At 52.1% G+C, this 22789-nt stretch overlaps 1 protein-coding gene across 1 annotated transcript in view; it reads left to right on the top strand.

Annotated features, from left to right (window-relative positions):
• LOC140408289 (microsomal triglyceride transfer protein large subunit-like) overlaps window positions 1-22789 on the top strand; it is a 116148-nt gene that overhangs the window by 7333 nt on the left and 86026 nt on the right. Inside the window, 3 exon segments of the mRNA XM_072495278.1 lie at window positions 5248-5429; window positions 9636-9779; window positions 21953-22060. Coding sequence (XP_072351379.1) covers window positions 5248-5429; window positions 9636-9779; window positions 21953-22060 — 434 coding nt within the window.

Genomic DNA, 22789 nt, shown 5'->3' with positions numbered 1-22789 from the left:
AACATGACTTGCCAATTCTTATACTCAATGCCCCGGCCAATGAAGGCAAGCATGCCGTATGCCTTCTTGACTACCTTCTCCACCTGTGTAGCCCCTTTCAGTGATCTGTGGACCTGTACTCCTAGATCTCTTTGACTTTCAATACTCTTGAGGGTTCTACCATTCACTGTATATTCCCTACCTGCATTAGACCTTCCAAAATGCATTACCTCACATTTGTCCAGGTTAAACTCCATCTGCCATCTCTCATAGCTTATAGGGGAAAACAGGGTGCTGATTGGTTGGCCAGTTGATGATGATTGGTCGAGGTGTTGCCATGTAGGAAGCAACAGGGGACTCCAGCTTGCTAAGCTCCGGTGTAATTCAAAATAATGTCAGGCGGTAAGAGTGGGAGAGATTCCTGGTTTGCCATGTGATGGAAAGAAATTGGAGCCTCGACCATCACTATCCATAGCTCCAGACTGCAACATGTATGTTGCCACAGCAACTCAGACTCCCCAAGTGAACTGTAAAACACACATACGCCTACCTCCTGTATGAGGTGATCTCTGCCTCAGAATAAGCAACACATGGATCAAAAGTGAGAACAGTTTAACAAGTTATATCAGAACTCCTCTGGCATTGCTCCCCAATAAATAGTGATCGGAGAGTATTGCAATGCATCCTTCCATAGTCATAGTCCACCTGGATGTAGTTGATCTGTATCTTTAATTCATGAGGTCTAGATCCTGGAAAATAGGCAAATCCTCATCAGTTAGAAGCTAATTCGCCTTGGACACATCCTAAGGTCATTTAGAGATTAATTGTTTCTTGCTGTAGTTTGGCAGCATCGGAAAATGGCCCTGTTCCTTCTTTTCATGATTGGCTTTTTTTTGTAGTAATGGACAGTTTGGTGACGTGTGGTGAACTGATGTTAGATGCCAGACTTTTCATAATCCACTGGTAAATCTCCCGAGTATTGTTCAAAATGAGTCTGAAGATGTAGGAACACTTAAGACCATAAGGCAATAAAACATAGGAGCAGAATTAGGCCATTCGACCCATTGAGTCTGCTCCACCATTCAATCATAGAACAAAGAACAAAAAAGCAATCCAGCACAGGAACAGGCCCTTCGGCCCTCCAAGCCTGTACCGGTCATGATATCAATCTTTGCCAAAACCCTCAGCACTTCCTTGTGCCGTATCCCTCTATACCCATCCTATCCATGTGTTTGTCAAGATGCCTTTTGAACACCGTTAATGTATCTGCTTCCACAACCTCCCCTGGCAACGCGTTCCAGGCAATCACCACCCTCTGTGTAAAAGACCTGCCTCACACATCTCCTCTAAACTTTGCCCCACGGACCTTAAACTTATGCCCCCTGGTGACTGAACCATCCACCCTGGGAAAGAGTGCCTGCCCATCCACTCTATCTATGCCCCTCATAATCTTGTAGACCTCGCTCAGGTCACCCCTCAACCTCCGTCTTTCTAATGAAAACAGTTTCAGTCTATTCAGCCTCTCCACATAGCTAACACCCTCCAGACCAGGCAACATCCAGGTAAACCTTCTCTGCACCCTCTCCAAAGCCACATCCTTCTGGTAGTGTGGCGACCAGAATTGTGTGCAATATTCCAAGTGCGGCCGTACCAAGGTTCTATACAATTGTAGCATGACTTGCCAGTTTTTATACTTGATGCCCCGTCCAATGAAGGCAAGCATTCCGTATGCTTTCTTGACTGCCTTGTCCACTTGTGTTGACACCTTCAAAGCTCTGCACGCCCAGATCTCTCTGACTTTACGGTACATTTCCCCTCTATGTTAGACCTACCAAAATGTATTACTTCACATTTGTCTGGATTTAACACCATTTCCCATTTCTCTGCTCAAATCTCCAACTTATCTATGTCCTGCTGTATCCTCTGACAATCCTCAACACTATCTGCCTCTCCACCAACCTTGGTGTCATCCGCGAACTTACTAATCAGACCAGCTACATTTCCCTCCGAATCGTTTATGGCTGATATGTTTCTCATCCCCATAACCCCTGATCCCCTTATTAATCAAGAACCTATCTATCTCTGTCTTAAAGACACTCAGTGATTTGGCCTCCACAGCCTTCTGCGGCAAAGAGTTCCACAGATTCACCACCCTCTGGCTGAAGAAATTCCTCCTCATCTCTGTTTTAAAGGATCGTCCCTTCAGCCTGAGGCTGTGCCCTCGGGTTCTGGTTTTTCCTACAAGTGGAAACATCCTCTCCATATTCACTCTATCCAGGCCTCGCAGTTTCTTGTACGTTTCAATAAGATTCCCCCCTCATCCTTCTAAACTCCAACGAGTACAGACCCAGAGTCCTCAACTGCTCTTCATACGACAAGCTCTTCATTCCAGGGATCATTCTCGTGAACCTCCTCTGAACCCTTTCCAAGGCCAGCACATCCTTCCTTAGATACGGAGCCCAAAACTGCTCACAATACTCCAAATGGGGTCTGACCAGAGCCTTACACAGCCTCAGCAGTACATCCCTGCTTTTGTATTCTAGCCCTCTCGACATGAATGCTAACATTGCATTTGCCTTCCTGACTAGCGACTGAACCTGCACATTAACCTTAAGAAAATCTTGAACACCCCCGGGAAATGCCTTTAGATATATGCAGGTGAGGGCTTTTGTGAGGCGACAGGTGAGGGAATTCCCGTTGTTCCCGGCACAAGAAGTTCAAGATAGGGTGATCTCGGGTGTATGGGTCGGGGAGGGCAAGGTGTCGGAAATACACCAGGAGTTGAAAGAAGAGGGGGAAGCGCTGGTAGAAGAGTTGAAGGGTAAATGGGAGGAGGAGCTGGGGGAGGAGATCGAGGAAGGTCTGTGGGCTGATGCCCGAGGTAGGGTTAATTCCTCCTCCTCGTGTGCCAGGCTCAGCCTGATACAATTTAAGGTGGTTCACAGAGCGCACTTGAGGGGGGCGAGGTTGAGTAGGTTCTTTGGGGTAGAGGACAGATGTGGAAGGTGCTCAGGGAGCCCGGCGAACCATGTCCATATGTTTAGGTCATGCCCGGCACTGGAGGGGTTCTGGAGAGGAGTGGCGGGAGCAATATCTCAGGTGGTGAAAGTCGGGGTCAAGCCAAGCTGGGGGCTAGCAATATTTGGAGTAGTGGACAAACCGGGAGTGCAGGAGGCGAAAGAGGCCGGCATTCTGGCCTTTGCGTCCCTAGTAGCCCGGCGAAGGATCTTGCTAATGTGGAAGGAGGCGAAGCCCCCCAGCCTGGAGGCCAGGATAAATGATATGGCTGGGTTCATAAAGTTGGAGAGGATTAAGTTCGCCTTGAGAGGGTCTGCGCAGGGGTTCTACAGGCGGTGGCAACCGTTCCTAGACTATCTCGCGGAGCGTTAGAGGAAGGTCGGTCAGCAGCAGCAGCAACCTTGGGAGGGGGGGCGGGGGGGGTGGAGGGGACGTCCTGGGAGGGGGGAGGAGGGGGGGGGGGGAAAGGGGGGACTGCCTGGGAGGGTGGATGAGCAAGAGATAACATGAAGGGTTGGGGAAATTATTGGATAAGCATATGGATGATAATGGCATAGTGTAGGTTGGATGGCTTTTGTTTCGGTGCAACATCGTGGGCCGAAGGGCCTGTACTGCGCTGTATCGTTCTATGTTCTATTAAACTGGCACGTACGGGTGAGGGCCAGTGTACAAAGCTGTGTAAATATATAATTTTGCCATGTATATATCTTGCTCTGCACGATTTCTCGGTTTTTTTTGTTACGGGGGGGGGGGGGGGGGTTATTGTTTGTAAGGGAGAGAAATTGTGTTAAAAAACTTTAATAAATATATTTTTTTTAAAAAAGAAAATCTTGAACGAGAACTCCTAACACAATAACTGGAGGAAGCCATCCAACCCCTGGAGTCTGTTCTATGATTTAGATCATGGCTGATCTGGATTTAACACCATCTGCCCATCTTGATTCCGTAACATTTAAAATCTCACCTAACAAAAATCTACCAAACCCAATCTTGTGTTTTTCTTTGACCCCCCCAGCTCAAAAGGCCAGAAGATCTCGAATTCTGGGACTGGGGGAGATTGCAGAGTTAGGGAGCAGCGAGGACTTGCAGGGACCTGAATACCAGGATGATCTTTTTTAAATGGATGTGTTGCCAGACTGTGAGCCAGGAACGACCCCCAAATACAGACGGTGATGGCTGAATGGGATCTGGTTAGGATAGGGGCAGCAGACCTTTGGATCAGCTCAGGTTTGCGAAGGATGGAAGATGGGAGGCTGGAGGTTGTCAAATCAGGAGCTTAACGAAAGCATGGAAGTGAGTTTCAGCATCAGGTCGGCTGAGGCAGGGACAGAGAAAGGATGTCACAGAGGCGGCAGGAGGCGGTTTTAGCACTGTTACGGATCTGTGGTCACGCGGAAGGCTAAAGTTTTAATAATAATCTTTATTGTTGTCACAAGTAGGCTGGCTTACAGTCGGATTCAGCCTCAGGAAAGCATCAGGGAAAAGGTTGGAATCGATGGTTAGGGATCAAAGAGACCGACCAATAACTTGAATCTTCCCAATATTTAGTTGGAGGAGATTTTTGCTCTCGCAGGACTGGATGTCAGATGAGCCATTTGACAGGTCAAAGGGCAATAAAAACAATCTTTATTATTGTCACAAGTAGGCTTACATTAACACTGCAATGAAGTTACTGTGAAAAGCCCCTAGTCGCCACATTCCGGCGCCTGTTCGGGTACACAGAGGGAGAATTCAGAATGTCCAATTCACCTAACAAGCACGTCTTTCGGGACTTGTGGGAGGAAACCGGAGCACCCGGAGGAAACCCACGCAGACACGGGGAGAACGTGCAGACTCCGCACAGACAGTGACCCTCCACCACCGACGAACAGTGGCAGCCATCTGTACCATCTACAAGGTGCACTGCAGTAACTTACCAAGTGAAGCAACAGTGCTAACCACTGTGCTACCGTGCCGCCCAAAAATGAAGGGGCTTGACAAAGAAGTGAGGTAGGGGTGGGTGTCATCAGTGCGCATGCAGAACCTGGTTCCCTTTACTTACGTCTCTTCCACTGTCTCTCGTCACTGTTGCCAGGCTGGTTCCTTGAAGCCAGCTCGAGTGCCCTTCCTGAAGATGTGATGCAATCCGTGAAGAACTGTCACAGACCTGAAACAAAGCGATGATACCTGAGATATTCCTGTCAAGAACACGTCATGTGCAATGCCGCTGGGAATCCTCTTTACTTTCATTTTCATTTCTTTTTTAACCAGCAGCACGCGGTGGACCAAGGTTTAATGCGGAGAAGACCTACAAATACAGTTATACCGCGGAGGTACGGTTAGACACGGGCGAAGGAACAGAGTGTGCTGGATTTAAAATTGTATCCAACATCAACGTTGGCTTGTTATGGAGAAATTCAACCAATGAAGAGGACCAACTTATTCGAATTGTGGTAGGTTCTGTTTAATGGTGACCATTTTAACCATCGAGCAATAAGATACTGAAGGAGGCCATTCGGCCCCTTGTGACGGTGCTGGAGACAAAGGTGGGTGGGGGGGAAACAGAAGAATGTTGTCCATTGTCTTTTCCTCAACTTTATTTTCTCTTCTTTCCCTCTGTGACCATTTCCTGCAAGTGTTTACCTCCAGTCGTGAGGAACAGGAAGATCCCAGTAACAGACAATCCTGAATTATACACCTGGCCAGGTGTTTTCTTACTTTTATTTTTTAATAATCTTTATTGTCACAAGTAGGCTTACATTAACACTGCTATGAAGTTACTGTGAAAAGCCCCTAGTCACCATACTCCGGCACCTGTTCGGGTACACGGAGGGAGAATTCAGAATGTCCAAATTGCCGAACAAGCACGTCTTTCGGGAGGAAACCGGCGCACTCGGAGGAAACCCACGCAGACACGGGGAGAACGTGCAGACTCCGCACAGACAGTGACCCAAGCCGGGAATCAAACCTGGGACCCTGGAGCTGTGAAGCAACAGTGCTAACCACTGTGCTAACGTGCTGCCCACCGCACTTGCCCTTACTGACAGTAGAGTAGGGGAGGGGGGGGGGCTGTGGGGGGGGGGGGGGGAGGTCCAGCGGTCGTTGCTGTTATTTATTTATTTTCACTCTTGTAAACACTATTCCGAGTCTGCAGTGTTTTCTGCAAATTTTACATTTTCTCTGCGACCCCCTTTGGTCCGTAAGCACAAAAGTGAGCAAACAGATACTTCAAAAGGAGTTCTTTGACTGGGCAGGGCTATTGGAGATGTGAGATCCAGCCTGAGCTGGCAACCTTCTTCTCTGACCTGTGGCAATCAGTCAAATGTTGCCAGATCTGATGAGTATTTCCTGAGTTTGACGATTTTAATTTTAGGATCGATCCACGCTGTTTTCATCCCAATTATTTGACTGGAGTATTTGTTTTTACAAATTCGTAAAATGCCATCCATATGTGGTTCCCTGTCGTTCTTGGCCTGCGAAGGGGTGTGTGCAGCTGCACCTCCCCGAGAGAAATTGGTTCTGATCCTGTATTCCGCCAGACACAATTCCCAGCTCCTGCAGAAAACCTTTCAATATCCCCATCGCCATTAGGGTAGATAATAATAATTATCTTTATTATTGCCACAAGTAGGCTTACATTAACACTGCAATGAAGTTACTGTGAAAAGCCCCTAGTCGCCACATTCCGGCGCCTGTTCGGGTACACTGAGGGAGAATTCAGAATGTCCAATTCACCTAACAGCACGTCTTCGGGAAAGGCAGGGGAATGGGGGAAAGGCAGGGGTATGGGGGAAAGGCATGGGTATGGGGAAAGGCAGGGGAATGGGGGAAAGGCAGGGGTATGGGGGAAAGGCAGGGGTATGGGGAAAGGCAGGGGAATGGGGGAAAGGCAGGGGTATGGGGGAAAGGCAGGGGTATGGGGGAAAGGCAGGGGTGTGGGGGAAAGGTAGGGGTGTGGGGGAAAGGCAGGAGTATAGGGGAAAGGCAGGGGTATGGGGGAAAGGCAGGGGAATGGGGAAAGACAGGGGTATGGGGAAAAGCAGGGGGAGGAAGGCAGGGGGTATGGGGGAAAGGCAGGGTTGTGGGGGAAAGGCAGGGGTCTGGGGGAAAGGCAGGGGTCTGGGGGAAAGGCAGGGTTATGGGGGAAAGGCAGGGGTGTGGGGGAAAGGCAGGGGTCTGGGGGAAAGGCAGGGGTATGGGGGAAAGGCAGGGGTATGGGGGAAAGGCAGGGGTATGGGGGAAAGGCAGGGGAATGGGGGAAAGGCAGGAGTGTGGGGGAAAGGCAGGGGAATGGGGGAAAGGCAGGGGTGTGGGGGTAAGGCAGGGGAGTGGGGGAAAGGCAGGGGAATGGGGGAAAGGCAGGTGTGTGGGGGAAAGGCAGGGGTATGGGGAAAGGCAGGGGAATGGGGAAAGGCAGGGGTCTGGGGGAAAGGCAGGGGTCTGGGGGAAAGGCAGGGGTATGGGGGAAAGGCAGGGTTGTGGGGGAAAGGCAGGGGTCTGGGGGAAAGGCAGGGGTCTGGGGGAAAGGCAGGGTTATGGGGGAAAGGCAGGGGTGTGGGGGAAAGGCAGGGGTCTGGGGGAAAGGCAGGGGTCTGGGGGAAAGGCAGGGGTCTGGGGGAAAGGCAGGGGTGTGGGGGAAAGGCAGGGGTCTGGGGGAAAGGCAGGGGTCTGTGGGAAAGGCAGGGGTCTGGGGGAAAGGCAGGGGTCTAGGGGAAAGGCATGGTTATGGGGGAAAGGCAGAGGTATGGTTGAAAGGCAGGGGTCTGGGGGAAAGGCAGGGGTCTGGGGGAAAGGCAGGGGTATGGGGGAAAGGCAGGGGTATGGGGGAAAGGCAGGGGTATGGGGGAAAGGCAGGGGAATGGGGAAAGACAGGGGTATGGGGAAAAGCAGGGGGAGGAAGGCAGGGGGTCTGGGGGAAAGGCAGGGGTCTGGGGGAAAGGCAGGGGTATGGGGGAAAGGCAGGGGTATAGGGGAAAGGCAGGGGTCTGGGGAAAGGCAGGGTTGTGGGGGAAAGGCAGGGGTATAGGGGAAAGGCAGGGGTCTGGGGGAAAGGCAGGGTTGTGGGGGAAAGGCAGGAGTGTGGGGGAAAGGCAGGGGTCTGGGGGAAAGGCAGGGTTGTGGGGGAAAGGCAGGAGTGTGGGGGAAAGGCAGGAGTGTGGGGGAAAGGCAGGGGTATAGGGGAAAGGCAGGGGTATAGGGGAAAGGCAGGGGTATGGGGGAAAGGCAGGGGTATGGGGGAAAGGCAGGGGAATGGGGAAAGACAGGGGTATGGGGAAAAGCAGGGGGAGGAAGGCAGGGGGTCTGGGGGAAAGGCAGGGGTCTGGGGGAAAGGCAGGGGTCTGGGGGAAAGGCAGGGGTCTGGGGGAAAGGCAGGGGTCTGGGGGAAAGGCAGGGTTATGGGGGAAAGGCAGGGGTGTGGGGGAAAGGCAGGGGTCTGGGGGAAAGGTAGGGGTATGGGGGAAAGGCAGGGTAATGGGGGAAAGGCAGGGGTGGGGGATGAAAGGCAGGGGTATGGGGGAAAGGCAGGGTAATGGGGGAAAGGCAGGGGTGTGGGGGAAAGGCAGGGGTGTGGGGGAAAGGCAGGGGTCTGGGGGAAAGGCAGGGTTATGGGGGAAAGGCAGGGGTGTGGGGGAAAGGCAGGGGTCTGGGGGAAAGGCAGGTGTATGGGGGAAAGGCAGGGTAATGGGGGAAAGGCAGGGGTGTGGGGGAAAGGCAGGGGTATGGGGGAAAGGCAGGGTAATGGGGGAAAGGCAGGGGTATGGGGGAAAGGCAGGGGTATGGGGGAAAGGCAGGGTAATGGGGGAAAGGCAGGGGTGTGGGGGAAAGGCAGGGGTATGGGGGAAAGGCAGGGTAATGGGGGAAAGGCAGGGGATGGGGAAAGGCAGGGGTCTGGGGGAAAGGCAGGGGTCTGGGGGAAAGGCAGGGGTCTGGGGGAAAGGCAGGGGTATGGTTGAAAGGCAGGGGTGTGGGGGAAAGGCAGGGGTCTGGGGGAAAGGCAGTGGTCTGGGGGAAAGGCAGGGGTCTGGGGGAAAGGCAGGGGTCTGGGGGAAAGGCAGGGGTCTGGGGGAAAGGCAGAGGTATGGCACAAAACCATGATGTTCATTTGGGGAGCAGGTGCAGAGATGATGGGTCGAATGGCCTTCTTCCGCCCGGGAATAATTCTGTGACTCCCGCCCACTCCTCCCCGCTACACCCCTTTCCCCCGAACCCCCCCAAAGCAGAAACATTTCCCCTCAGTGCAGAATTTTACGCTGGTCGGATTTTACTGCCCTGGTGATGTCAATGTCATTGTGAACGGTTTTACGGTGCCGGCCCTGCCCTGACAGAGCGGGAAAACCCCACCCGAGGTCTATCCTGTCACATTCTTTAATAATCTTTCAAACGTAATCAGTGAATCATACAGCAATGAAGGCGGCCAATTGACCCATTGAGTCTCTGACACCAATTTGAAAGAGCTACCCCTGCTTATTCCCCGTATCCCTGCAAATGTTGTTTTCTTTTCAAATACTTTTACAAATCCCTTTTGAAAGTTACTATTAAATATGTCCCCCCCACTCCGGCAGGCAGCATAATCCAGATTATAATGGCTTCCATTGACTATCGATTTCTAGCGCTCAGAGTTTGCTGTTAATTGGTGTCCGTTACGTTTCCTTTCCCAGATTACTGATGTCAACTTTGAAAACGTGAGTGAACGGACTGACGACACAAACATCTTTAAAGACACCACTGCAGGAGGAGTTCTGGGAAAGAGCAACCTAGCAGCCTTGAAGAACCCAGTTCTCATACACTGGATAAAGGGGAAGGTACGGTCGGTGTTATTCTCTGATGAACCTGAGCTAAAACAGATTATTTGGCCATTATGATATTGCTGTTTGTCGGGGATCGCTGTGTGGCGTCTCCCTACATGGCAACATGACTACACTTCCAAAAGTACCTCATCGACTGTAACACTCTCTGGGACATCCTGAGGATGTGGAAGATGGCATATAAATGCAAGACCAGTTTTTCCTCCTTAAATTTCACCCCTAAAATTAATTAAAATCAGCAGCCTTGGGATGCAAGGTTTTAGTAAACTCAAAGCACTAATTGCAGTAGCAACATAAGGCTCTTTAAGCTTCGCGTACTTATATGGCGGTTAGACAGACCTTATAGAAGCTAACCAGATATTAACCATTCCAGGAAAGGTGCAATATTTCACAATATTGCAGCAGACTAGAATAAAGAGATGGGGGCTGGATTCTCCGTTTCAGCGACTGAGTGTTGATGACAACGGAGCATGTGTGGTTTTTTACGACCAAAATTTCTGAAACCCTCACCGAATCCGAGACAGGTGAGGGGCTCGCACCCGCTCCCGCGCCAAATACGGCCTGACAATGGCCTGGTCCCTGGCCACGCATGTGCACGGCTGACGACCTGCAGCAGTCGTGCCGTACAAACCCGCCGTCCGCGACCTCCCCCCCCCCCCCCCCCCCCCCCCCCCCGGCCAGCGACACAGATCCCGCTTAAGTGTGCCGGTGCTGGGCACAGTCCGCGGCCGGCACGCACGGTCCACGAACCCTGGGGCCACACGTGCCCCACGCCGCCAGGAACCCGGCCCATCGGGAACAGAGCATCGCAGGAGGGCTGGCAGATGAGACGCCAACGCCGTTGCGATGGTGCCTAGCATATGACCCGACGACGCCCTTTCCAATGGGACAGAGCATGGCTGACCAGCGTCCAAGTAGCTCCGGACCCGATTTGGGCGTCAGAGTCGATTCTCTGCCTGATCGGCAATTCCGATATTGGTGTCGGGCATCGGAAAATCCCGCCCAGTGTTTTAAAAAAAATAAATTTAGAGTACCCGATTTTTCTTGTCCAATTAAGGGGCAATTTAGCGCGGCCAATCCACCTAACCTGCACATCTTTGGGTTGTGGTGGTGAGACCCACTCAGACACGGGGAGAATGTGCAAACTCCACACGGACAGTGACCCACAGCCGGGATCGAACCTGTTACCTCGGTGCCGTGATTTAGTGACATTGATTGAGGGACCAATGTTGGCCAGGGCACCTGGCAGAACTCCCCTGCTCTTCTTCAAAGTAGTGCCATGGGATCTTTCCCATCCTTCTATTCGCGAGACATGGGGAGAATGTGCAAACTCCACACGGACAGTGACCCGGGGCCGGGATCGAACCTGGGACCTCGGCGCCGTGAGGCAGCAGTGCTAACCCACTGCACCGCCGTGCTGCCCGGTGACAGAGTTAACAAGAATTTAGTGTTAGATGTCAGGAAGAATATCTTCATTTAAGGAGATAATTTTTTCTTTATTACTTCATGAATATCCAGCATTTATTGTCCATCCCTAATTGCCCCTTGAGAAGGTGGGGGGGGGGCGGGTGAGCCGCCTTCTTGAACCTGCTACAGTCCACGTGGTGTAGGTACGTCCACTGTGCTGCTAGGGAGGGAGTTCCAGGATTTTGACCCAGCGACATAGATGATTTTGGTGTTGTTCCCAGATAATGCCTGCTGTCCATCTACTCGGCCAAAACCACAGGCTTGGGCATTGTCAAGGCTTGGAATGGAGTGGATAAGGGAGTGGTCGCAGAAACCTCTAACTTATGCAGGGATCAGATAGTTGACATTGCAGCTGGTAATAAAGTTTGTTGTCATGTGTGCATGAACTACAATGGGTCAGGTATCTGTCCCCCTATCTCTGTTCTGATCTTGTGAATGGGTCAGTTCTATTCTTCGTCAAAAGAAATCTGTCAGCAGTGAACCTATTTATGGTTGCTCGGTAACCTGTAGTACTTTGACCTCCTGATGGTCATTACATCACTAACCCAATTAGGGAGTTGATGCGGTGATGTCTAGATTTGGAATGGACCAATGAAACCGTGACACACAGAGCTCAGTAACTATAGGGCAGTCACAGGAGTTTGTCAGGCAGCACGCTGTGACACATGAGTCCAAGGTTCAGCCTAGGATTCAGTGTCGGTGGCCAAGGAAAGATGAGTTGCACGATCACAAATTATATTGGACGGGATTCACCGGCAGGAAATTCCGATCCCATGCCGGCGCACGGGATTTCCGGCGGCGAGAGGCGCTGTCAAAAGGACATCTTCCTGGCAATGGCGGGGCCAGTACATCCCGCTGGCGGGTCGCCTCCCCTGCCGAAAAACATGTGACATTCGGCGGGGTGGCCTGTGAGTCCCGCCCAAGCTTAATGCCTCCGGCCGGCCGAGTTATCGACGGCGCGGTTCACTTGCGCTTTTCAAAATTGCGAAACCGTGTCTGCTGAGGGAGCGAGGGGAGGGGCGGGGGGGTGGGTACGGAAAGTGTCCAACATCGCCATAGTTTGCTGACAGTTGTGCCGGTGGCCAGGGGGGCTTCTGCCAGCGCCGGGGGGAGTAGCGGGGGGGTGGCCAGGAGGTGGGTTGTGGGGTCCGGGCGGACGGGCACGGAACTCCATTGCTGCATCCGGCAAGGCAGCCATGCAGCTGCGCACACCGCTAACAGCCCACGGTGAACTTAGGGTCATTGGTCATATGGGTGTCCCCAGGCCACCCCCCCCGGGTGCCCTCTGGCCCCATCTGACCCATCAGCTGTATGGGCGGCTCCAGCGCGACCAGTGCCATCTTGTTGGCTGGGATGAGTGTGTGTGGGGAGTGTAATGTGTGTGTGCGGCTGGGATGAGTGTGAGTGGGGAGTGTAATGTGTGTGTGCGGCTGGGATGAGTGTGTGTGGGGAGTGTAATGTGTGTGTGCGGCTGGGATGAGTGTGTGTGGGGAGTGTAATGTGTGAGTGCGGCTGGGATGAATGTGTTTGGGGAGTGTAATGTGTGTGTGCGGCTGGGATGAGTGTGTGTGGGGAGTGTAATGTGTGTGTGCGGCTGGGATGAGTGTGTATGGGGAGTGTAATGTGTGTGTGCGGCTGGGATGAGTGTGTGTGGGGAGTGTAATGTGTGTGTGCGGCTGGGATGAGTGTGTGTGGGGAGTGTAATGTGTGTGTGCGGCTGGGATGAGTGTGTGTGGGGAGTGTAATGTGTGTGTGCGGCTGGGATGAATGTGTGTGGGGAGTGTAATGTGTGTGTGCGGCTGGGATGAGTGTGTGTGGGGAGTGTAATGTGTGTGTGCGGCTGGGATGAGTGTGTATGGGGAGTGTAATGTGTGTGTGGCTGGGATGAGTGTGTGTGGGGAGTGTAATGTGTGTGTGTGGCTGGGATGAGTGTGTGTGGGGAGTGCAGTGTGTGTGTGCGGCTGGGATGAGTGTGTGTGGGGAGTGTAATGTGTGTGTGCGGCTGGGATGAGTGTGTGTGGGGAGTGTAATGTGTGTGTGCGGCTCGGATGAGTGTGTGTGGGGAGTGTAATGTGTGTGTGTGGCTGGGATGACTGTGTGTGGGGAGTGTAATGTGTATGTGCGGCTGGGATGAGTGTGTGTGGGGAGTGTAATGTGTGTGTGCGGCTGTGATGAGTGTGTGTGGCGAGTGTAATGTGTGTGTGTGGCTGGGATGAGTGTGTGTGGGGAGTGTAATGTGTGTGTGTGGCTGGGATGAGTGTGCGTGGGGAGTGTAATGTGACTGTGCGGCTGGGATGAGTGTGTGTGGGGAGTGTAATGTGTCTGTGCGGCTGGGATGAGTGTGTGTGGGGAGTGTAATGTGTGTGTGTGGCTGGGATGAGTGTGTGTGGGGAGTGTAATGTGTGTGTGTGGCTGGGATGAGTGTGTGTGGGGAGTGTAATGTGTGTGTGTGGCTGGGATGAGTGTGCGTGGGGAGTGTAATGTGACTGTGCGGCTGGGATGAGTGTGTGTGGGGAGTGTAATGTGTGTGTGGGGCTGGGATGAGTGTGTGTGGGGAGTGTAATGTGTGTGTGCGGCTGGGATGAGTGTGTCTGGGGTGTGTAATGTGTGTGTGCGGCTGGGATGAGTGTGTGTGGGGAGTGTAATGTGTGTGTGTGGCTGGGATGAGTGTGTGTGGGGAGTGTAATGTGTGTGTGTGGCTGGGATGAGTGTGTGTGGGGAGTGTAATGTGTGTGTGTGGCTGGGATGAGTGTGTGTGGGGAGTGTAATGTGTGTGTGCGGCTGGGATGAGTGTGTGTGGCGAGTGTAATGTGTGTGCGCGGCTGGGAGGGTGAGTGTGGGGAGTGTAATGTGTGTGTGTGGCTGGGATGAGTGTGTGTGGGGAGTGTAATGTGTGTGTGCGGCTGGGATGAGTGTGTGTGGGGAGTGTAATGTGTGTGTGCGGCTGGGATGAGTGTGTGTGGGGAGTGTAATGTGTGTGTGCGGCTGGGATGAGTGTGTGTGGGGAGTGTAATGTGTGTGTGCAGCTGGGATGAGTTTGTGTGGGGAGTGTAATGTGTGTGTGCGGCTGGGATGAGTGTGTGTGGGGAGTGCAGTGTGTGTGTGCGGCTGGGATGAGTGTGTGTGGGGAGTGTAATGTGTGTGTGCGGCTCGGATGAGTGTGTGTGGGGAGTGTAATGTGTGTGTGCGGCTGGGATGAGTGTGTGTGGGGAGTGTAATGTGTGTGTGTGGCTGGGATGACTGTGTGTGGGGAGTGTAATGTGTATGTGCGGCTGGGATGAGTGTGTGTGGGGAGTGTAATGTGTGTGTGCGGCTGTGATGAGTGTGTGTGGCGAGTGTAATGTGTGTGTGTGGCTGGGATGAGTGTGTGTGGGGAGTGTAATGTGTGTGTGTGGCTGGGATGAGTGTGCGTGGGGAGTGTAATGTGACTGTGCGGCTGGGATGAGTGTGTGTGGGGAGTGTAATGTGTCTGTGCGGCTGGGATGAGTGTGTGTGGGGAGTGTAATGTGTGTGTGTGGCTGGGATGAGTGTGTGTGGGGAGTGTAATGTGTGTGTGTGGCTGGGATGAGTGTGTGTGGGGAGTGTAATGTGTGTGTGTGGCTGGGATGAGTGTGCGTGGGGAGTGTAATGTGACTGTGCGGCTGGGATGAGTGTGTGTGGGGAGTGTAATGTGTGTGTGGGGCTGGGATGAGTGTGTGTGGGGAGTGTAATGTGTGTGTGTGGCTGGGATGAGTGTGTGTGGGGAGTGTAATGTGTGTGTGTGGCTGGGATGAGTGTGTGTGGGGAGTGTAATGTGTGTGTGTGGCTGGGATGAGTGTGTGTGGCGAGTGTAATGTGTGTGCGCGGCTGGGAGGGTGAGTGTGGGGAGTGTAATGTGTGTGTGTGGCTGGGATGAGTGTGTGTGGGGAGTGTAATGTGTGTGTGCGGCTGGGATGAGTGTGTGTGGGGAGTGTAATGTGTGTGTGCGGCTGGGATGATTGTGTGTGGGGAGTGTAATGTGTGTGTGCGGCTGGGATGAGTGTGTGTGGGGAGTGTAATGTGTGTGTGCGGCTGGGATGAGTGTGTGTGGGGAGTGTAATGTGTGTGTGCAGCTGGGATGAGTGTGTGTCGGGAGTGTAATGTGTGTGTGCGGCTGGGATGAGTGTGTGTGGGGAGTGCAGTGTGTGTGTGCGGCTGGGATGAGTGTGTGTGGGGAGTGTAATGTGTGTGTGCGGCTCGGATGAGTGTGTGTGGGGAGTGTAATGTGTGTGTGCGGCTGGGATGAGTGTGTGTGGGGAGTGTAATGTGTGTGTGTGGCTGGGATGACTGTGTGTGGGGAGTGTAATGTGTATGTGCGGCTGGGATGAGTGTGTGTGGGGAGTGTAATGTGTGTGTGCGGCTGTGATGAGTGTGTGTGGCGAGTGTAATGTGTGTGTGTGGCTGGGATGAGTGTGTGTGGGGAGTGTAATGTGTGTGTGTGGCTGGGATGAGTGTGCGTGGGAAGTGTAATGTGACTGTGCGGCTGGGATGAGTGTGTGTGGGGAGTGTAATGTGTCTGTGCGGCTGGGATGAGTGTGTGTGGGGAGTGTAATGTGTGTGTGTGGCTGGGATGAGTGTGTGTGGGGAGTGTAATGTGTGTGTGTGGCTGGGATGAGTGTGTGTGGGGAGTGTAATGTGTGTGTGTGGCTGGGATGAGTGTGCGTGGGGAGTGTAATGTGACTGTGTGGCTGGGATGAGTGTGTGTGGGGAGTGTAATGTGTGTGTGGGGCTGGGATGAGTGTGTGTGGGGAGTGTAATGTGTGTGTGCGGCTGGGATGAGTGTGTCTGGGGTGTGTAATGTGTGTGTGCGGCTGGGATGAGTGTGTGTGGGGAGTGTAATGTGTGTGTGTGGCTGGGATGAGTGTGTGTGGGGAGTGTAATGTGTGTGTGTGGCTGGGATGAGTGTGTGTGGGGAGTGTAATGTGTGTGTGTGGCTGGGATGAGTGTGTGTGGGGAGTGTAATGTGTGTGTGTGGCTGGGGTGAGTGTGTGTGGGGAGTGTAATGTGTGTGTGCGGCTGGGATGAGTGTGTGTGGGGAGTGTAGTGTGTGTGTGTGGCTGGGATGAGTGTGTGTGGGGAGTGTAATGTGTGTGTGTGGCTGGGATGAGTGTGTGTGGGGAGTGTAATGTGTGTGTGCGGCTGGGGTGAGTGTGTGTGCGGAGTGTAATGTGTGTGTGCGGCTGGGCTGAGTGTGTGTGGGGAGTGTAATGTGTGTGTGCGGCTGGGATGAGTGTGTGTGGGGAGTGTAATGTGTGTGCAGCTGGGATGAGTGTGTGTGGGGAGTGTAATGTGTGTGTGCGGCTGGGATGAGTGTGTGTGGGGAGTGTAATGTGTGTGTGTGGCTGGGATGAGTGTGTGTGGGGAGTGTAATGTGTGTGTGCGGCTGGGATGAGTGTGTGAGTGTGTGTGGGGAGTGTAATGTGTGTGTGTGGCTGGGATGAGTGTGTGTGGGGAGTGTAATGTGTCTGTGCGGCTGGGATGAGTGTGTGTGGGGAGTGTAATGTGTGTGTGTGGCTGGGATGAGTGTGTGTGGGGAGTGTAATGTGTGTGCGGCCGGGATGAGTGTGTGTGGGGAGTGTAAAGTGTGTGTGCGGCTGGGATGAGTGTGTGTGGGGAGTGTAATGTGTGTGTGCGGCTGGGATGAGTGTGTGTGGGGAGTGTAATGTGTGTGTGCGGCTGGGGTGAGTGTGTGTGGGGAGTGTAATGTGTGTGTGTGGCTGGGATGATTGTGTGTGGGGAGTGTAATGTGTGTGTGGGGCTGGGATGAGTGTGTGTGGGGAGTGTAATGTGTGTGTGTGGCTGGGATGAGTGTGTGTGGGGAATGTAATGTGTGTGTGTGGCTGGGATGAGTGTGTGTGGGGAGCGTAATGTGTGTGTGCGGCTGGGATGAGTGTGTGTGGGGAGTGTAATGTGTGTGTGTGGCTGGGATGAGTGTGTGTGTGGCTGGGATGAGTGTGTGTGGGGAGTGTAATGTGTGTGTATGGCTGGGATGAGTGTGCGTGGGGAGTGTAATGTGTGTGTGCGGCTGGGATGAGTGTGCGTGGGGAGTGTAATGTGTATGTGCGGCTGGGATGAGTGTGTGTGGGGAGTGTAATGTGTGTGTGCGGCTGGGATGAGTGTGTGTGGGGAGTGTAATGTGTGTGTGCGGCTGGGATGAGTGTGTGTGGGGAGTGTAATGTGTGTGTGTGGCTGGGATGAGTGTGTGTGGGGAGTGTAATGTGTGTGTGCGGCTGGGATGAGTGTGTGTGGGGAGTGTAATGTGTGTGTGCGGCTGGGATGAGTGTGTGTGGGGAGTGTAATGTGTGTGTGTGGCTGGGATGAGTGTGTGTGGGGAGTGTAATGTGTGTGTGTGGCTGGGATGAGTGTGTGTGGGGAGTGTAATGTGTGTGTGCGGCTGGGATGAGTGTGTGTGGGGAGTGTAATGTGTGTGTGCGGCTGCAGCTTGGCAGCCTCCCGAGTGTCAATCACGGACCCGGCGAATCCAGTACCGTTTCTCATTGGAATCGATTGTGTTCCACGCGGTACCGGTGCTAGACTCTCAACGATCGGTCCAGGATCGGACCAGTTTAGCTGTCGTGGAAGTCCACGAATCCCTCCCAGGCGTCAACACTTAGTCTCAGGAACGGAGAACCCTGCCCCTTTCATTTACGTAGTCCCTTTCATGGCCACAGGACATCCCAGAGCATTTCACCGTCAAAGGAGTATTTTTGGAGTGTACCCACACTGATCCAGTCCGCCAGTGGGACTTGAGTGAGTGGAACTTAACTCTGATTTGTAAACGACAGTTTTACAAGACATCTTGTTGCTTTGTAAGATTGCCAACTCACAACATTCTGTATTGGAGGCCGTTCTTTAACTCTGTGAAGTGTTGTAACGATTATTAGGAGATAAGGTGTAAATTACACACTGACGGTAATAAGGTTGAGCCTAAGCGTTGCTTAAGGTTCAGAGTCTATGATCCCAGAGGCTGCTAATAGCAGATGGGCCAGCTTGGCAGTTCAAAAGTCAGGGTGTTTAGTAATCTTAATTCAAAAAAGAATAGATTTATCAGCGACTTTACGCTTACTTGATGTCACATCCAGAGTAAAGTACATCAATGTGTGGGGATATGTCCTCTCGTCCCTTTCAGCCGCATGATCCTGAATGCCATACGTGGGCTAGCTGGGGAACACCTGCCTTAATTCCAGCAGAGTGAGGATTCTTCTGAAGAGGCTCATCCAGTTATTCCCAGATCCCAACCTTTGCTAGTGTTTTCCGGGGGGGGGGGGGGGGGGGGGGTGAGCTGGGGTGGGGGCGGGGTGGGGGGGGATACTGCTTGTCAAGGGAGTTCCCAATTTCCTAACTTTGTTCGAAGCCAGTCTAAGTGCAGAGGCCGGGCACCCCGCAGTGTGCTGGGGTGGACTGGCCTCCTGTAGGAGGCAGTAGCGAGCTACCCCACCAGGGGGTATCACGCTGGGTATGGCAGCTGGAACGCCTTGAGCTCATCCTTGAGAGGCAGAATGGACCTAAGGGTATCAGAGGTGGAGGAGGAGGAGGCAAAAGAAAGAAAGACCAGTTATGGACTCGAAGGTTGCCTCCTTGTGTGCCACAGCGACTCTGCGACGCTCGCCACCCACCACGACTCCCAAACATCCCAAAGCACTATAAAGCCAACAAAGTGCATTTGGAATGTCGTCGCTGTTGTAATTTAGGAGATTTTTGCACAGCAAGATCCCACAAATAGCAATGTGATTATGAAAGATAATCTGTTTTTGGGGTGTTGTTTGAGAGAGGACACCGGGGATAATGCCCACGTGAGAGAGCGGAGAAGGCCTTGCCTTACTGCCTCCTCCAAAAGACGGGACGAGGAACAAGATACACTCCTCCCGGCCCCAGGCTTTCCAGCCACATGGACTGGCAGAACCCCAACATTTCACCCCAATGCCACGGGCCAGCTGACAAACCATACCAATTAGATGCCCTCTCCCAGACTCATCTGCCCTGGTTGCCAGCATGTTCTGAAAGAGTCTGTGGAATCTCTACCATACCTTAGGACCAAAACCTGGTATTTGGGTAGAAACACAGAAGCAGAGGTGGCCATGTTCTGCTCTTTCGACCCTTGCTCCTATTTAATTGGATCACATTAATGATCTGGAAGAAGGTACTGAAGGCACTGTTGCTAAGTTTGCAGATGATACAAAGATCTGCAGAGGGACAGGTAGTATAGAGGAAGCAAGGGGGCTGCAGAAGGACTTGGACAGGCTAGGAGAGTGGGCATTGAAGTGGCAAATGAAATACAATGTGGAAAAGTGTGAGGTTATGCCCTTTTGAAGGAGTAATTTAGGCATAGGCTATTTTCTAAATGGGGAAATGCTTCGGAAATCAGAAGCACAAAGGGACTTGGGAGTCCTTGTTCACAATTCTCTTAAGGTTAATGTGCAGGTTCAGTCGGCAGTTAAGAAGGCAATGTTAGCATTCATGCCCAGAGGGCTAGAATACAAGACCAGGGATGTACTTCTGAGGCTGTATAAGGTTCTGGTCAGACCCCATTTGGAGTATTGTGAGCGGTTTTGGGCCCCGTATCTAAGGAAGGATGTGCTGGCCTTGGAAGGGGTCCAGAGGAGGTTCACAAGAATTATCCCTGGAATGGACAGTTTGTCCTATGAGGAACGGTTGAGGACTCTGGGTCTGTACTCGTTGGAGTTTAGAAGGATGAGGGGGGATCTTATTGAAACTTACAAGATACTGCGAGGCCTGGATAGAATGGACGTGGAGAGGATGTTTCCACTTGTAGAAAAACTAGAACCAGAGGACACCATCTCAGACTAAAGGGACGATCCTTTAAAACACAGAGATGAGGAGGAATTTCTTCAGCCAGAGGGTGGTGAATCTGTGGAACTTGTTGCCGCAGAAGGCAATGGAGGCCAAATCACTGAATGTCTTTAAGACAGAGATAAATAAGTTCTTGATTAATAAGGGGCTCAGGGGTTATGGGGAGAAGGCAGGAGAATGGGGATGAGAAAAATATCAGCCATGATTGAATGGCGGAGCAGACTCGATGGGCCGAGTGGCCTAATTCTGCTCCTATGTCTTATGGTCTTATGGCTGCTTTGTTCCTTAACTCTTTTAATAAATTTAGAGTATCCAATTAAGGGGCAATTTAGCGTGGCCAATCCACCTACCCTGCACATCTTTTGGGTTGTGGGGGTGAGACCCACGCAGACACGGGGAGAATGTGCAAACTCCACACGGGCAGTGACCCGGGGCCGGGATCGAAACCGGGTCCTCAGTGTCGCAGTCCCAGTGCTAACCACTGCGCCACCGTGCCGCGCCTTTCTTAACTCAATTCATATTGAAAGATACAACATGATTGCCTTGGACGATTTAGGGAGTTTATTTCTCCCCCTGTGTGTCTGCTTCTATCCTGAAGACACTGACTCTTTGCTGGTTACTATTCCACATAACCAATCCTCCAGTAGCTCATCCAATTATCATAGAACACAGAAGGAGGCCATTCAGCCTGTCATGTCTGTGTCGGCCCTTTGAAAGAACTATCCAATTAGCCCCACTCCCGCTGCTCTTTCCCCCATAGCCCTGCAATATTTTATCTTCCAGATATTCACCCAATTCCCGTTTGAGGGTTAACGCTGAATCTGCTTCCACTGCTCTCCCGGAGAGAACATTCCAGATTGTCAAACCTTGCTGCGTGAAAGCAATTCTCGTCTCCGGTAATTTTGCTAATTGTCTCAAATCTTTGTCCCCTTGTTGCCAACCCTCCTGCCTCTGGAAACAAAGTTCAGCCCAGCACCATAAACTCGATGATAATTCACACAGTCAGAAAGTACACAGTTCATAATAATGTCAGGTTATTAGAGGATTACTCTCCCATTCTGGCCTCTTGCACATCTCCCTGATTAAATTCTTTCCATTGGTGGCTGTGTCTTCAGTTGCCTGGGTCCAAAGCTCTGGAATTCCCTCCCTATCTCTCTCTCTCTCCCCCCTCTCCTCTAAACTGTAATTTAGAGGATTTAATCCTCGTTGATTTCTTTAATAAAGGCGAATAGGAGTCAGATGAGTAACATCCGAGACTATCGTAAGGTCGGGAAAGGAGTCCACACCGAGCCAAACAGGTTGAGTCAAAGGGAAAAGGTTTAATGCAACAGAACAAGAGTACAGAGCAGTTACTCTACTACAGGAGCCAGCACACAGTGCATGACCCTCCGTAGTGTAGAAGGGGGAACTCCGTCCCTCAATGAGGAAGTGTGTATTCCCCCCCTTTGGGAATATCAATCCCCCAGTCTCATAAGTGTCCCATGGCTTGCTTAACCCCAGGTTATGACAAAGATGTTTATTTACAACACGTACTATGTACAAAGAGGCCAAGTCAGACTTTACCGGGTCCACTCTCTCTGTCGGTCAGTTCCTATCTGGCCGACCTTATATACACATGGTATCACCCCATAGTTAGCAGGGGAGCTCATACTCCGCAAGCCACACGGGGAAAAACAATCAAGTCAGCCCCTTGTGCTCCGTGTAGCTAATTACAGTTTCCAATATCTTCTCACATGGTTCAGTGTCAAATGTAGTCTGACTCCAGTCCTGGGGAGCACTTTTCCCAAGTTACTATTGTTACTGCCGACGCAGTCTGGAACCTAATTCCACAGCCAAGCGTGGTCACTTGCACTTTGACCTTTCTCATCCTCCAGGTGAAGACCTTCTACTCATTTTCCAATGAGCCGGTGATCATTCAGAACATCAAGAGAGGCCTGGCCAGCTTGTTCCAAGTCCAGCTCACCACCACGAGTGACACCCAGGTAAGCCTGGCTTGACGCAGTGACCCAGCAGGGATGTGGTGAGTTCACAATATCACGATTCATTGAAATATACTGTTCCAGCTCACTACCCCCACTCCATCTAATTTCACTCGGTGGGCTTTTAAAACTTCATTCATGGGGTGTGGCCATTTGTTGCCACTCGCAATGGCCTCGAACTAAGTGGCTTTCTCGGCCATTTCAAAGGGGCAGGACTATAAGGTCAGATGTCAAATTTCCCTCCCTAAAGGGGGATTAGTGAAGCAGATGGGTTTCGAAAACAATCGATGATAGTTTTAAACCCCATTGTATGATCGTCAACGAGAAGGTGGAGCATGGCCAAGGTGGACATGTTGGGTGACCAATTGCAGGAGTGTTCTGGGCAGGGCGAACAAGCTGGTTGGAGGTGAGAGGTCATGTGATGAAGCCTCCAGGAATATGTCCAACTTGAGTTGACAACCCAATATGAAAGACGAGTTCTTATCTTCTGCTTCCTGTTATCACATTCAGTTCTTTATCTTTCAGCTTTCACTCTTTCCCTCTTGTTCAACTTTTCCCTCTTTCCGTCTGTGGTAGTCACCACTGATGTATATATTAGGTGCTTTGTGGTAAGGCCCCTGTACTACAGGTACGGGGGGTAGTTCCCTGCCTGCTGGCTCCGCCCAGTAGGCGGAGTATAAATATGTGTGCTCCTCGTACAGCAGCCATTTCGCCAGCTGCTATAGGAGGCCA

Source organism: Scyliorhinus torazame, chromosome 3 (genome assembly GCF_047496885.1).
Source record: "Scyliorhinus torazame isolate Kashiwa2021f chromosome 3, sScyTor2.1, whole genome shotgun sequence".
NCBI classification, from domain to species: Eukaryota; Metazoa; Chordata; class Chondrichthyes; order Carcharhiniformes; family Scyliorhinidae; genus Scyliorhinus; species Scyliorhinus torazame.
Note: the sequence above shows the minus strand (reverse complement) of the source record. Positions and strands in the feature narration are given on the sequence as shown.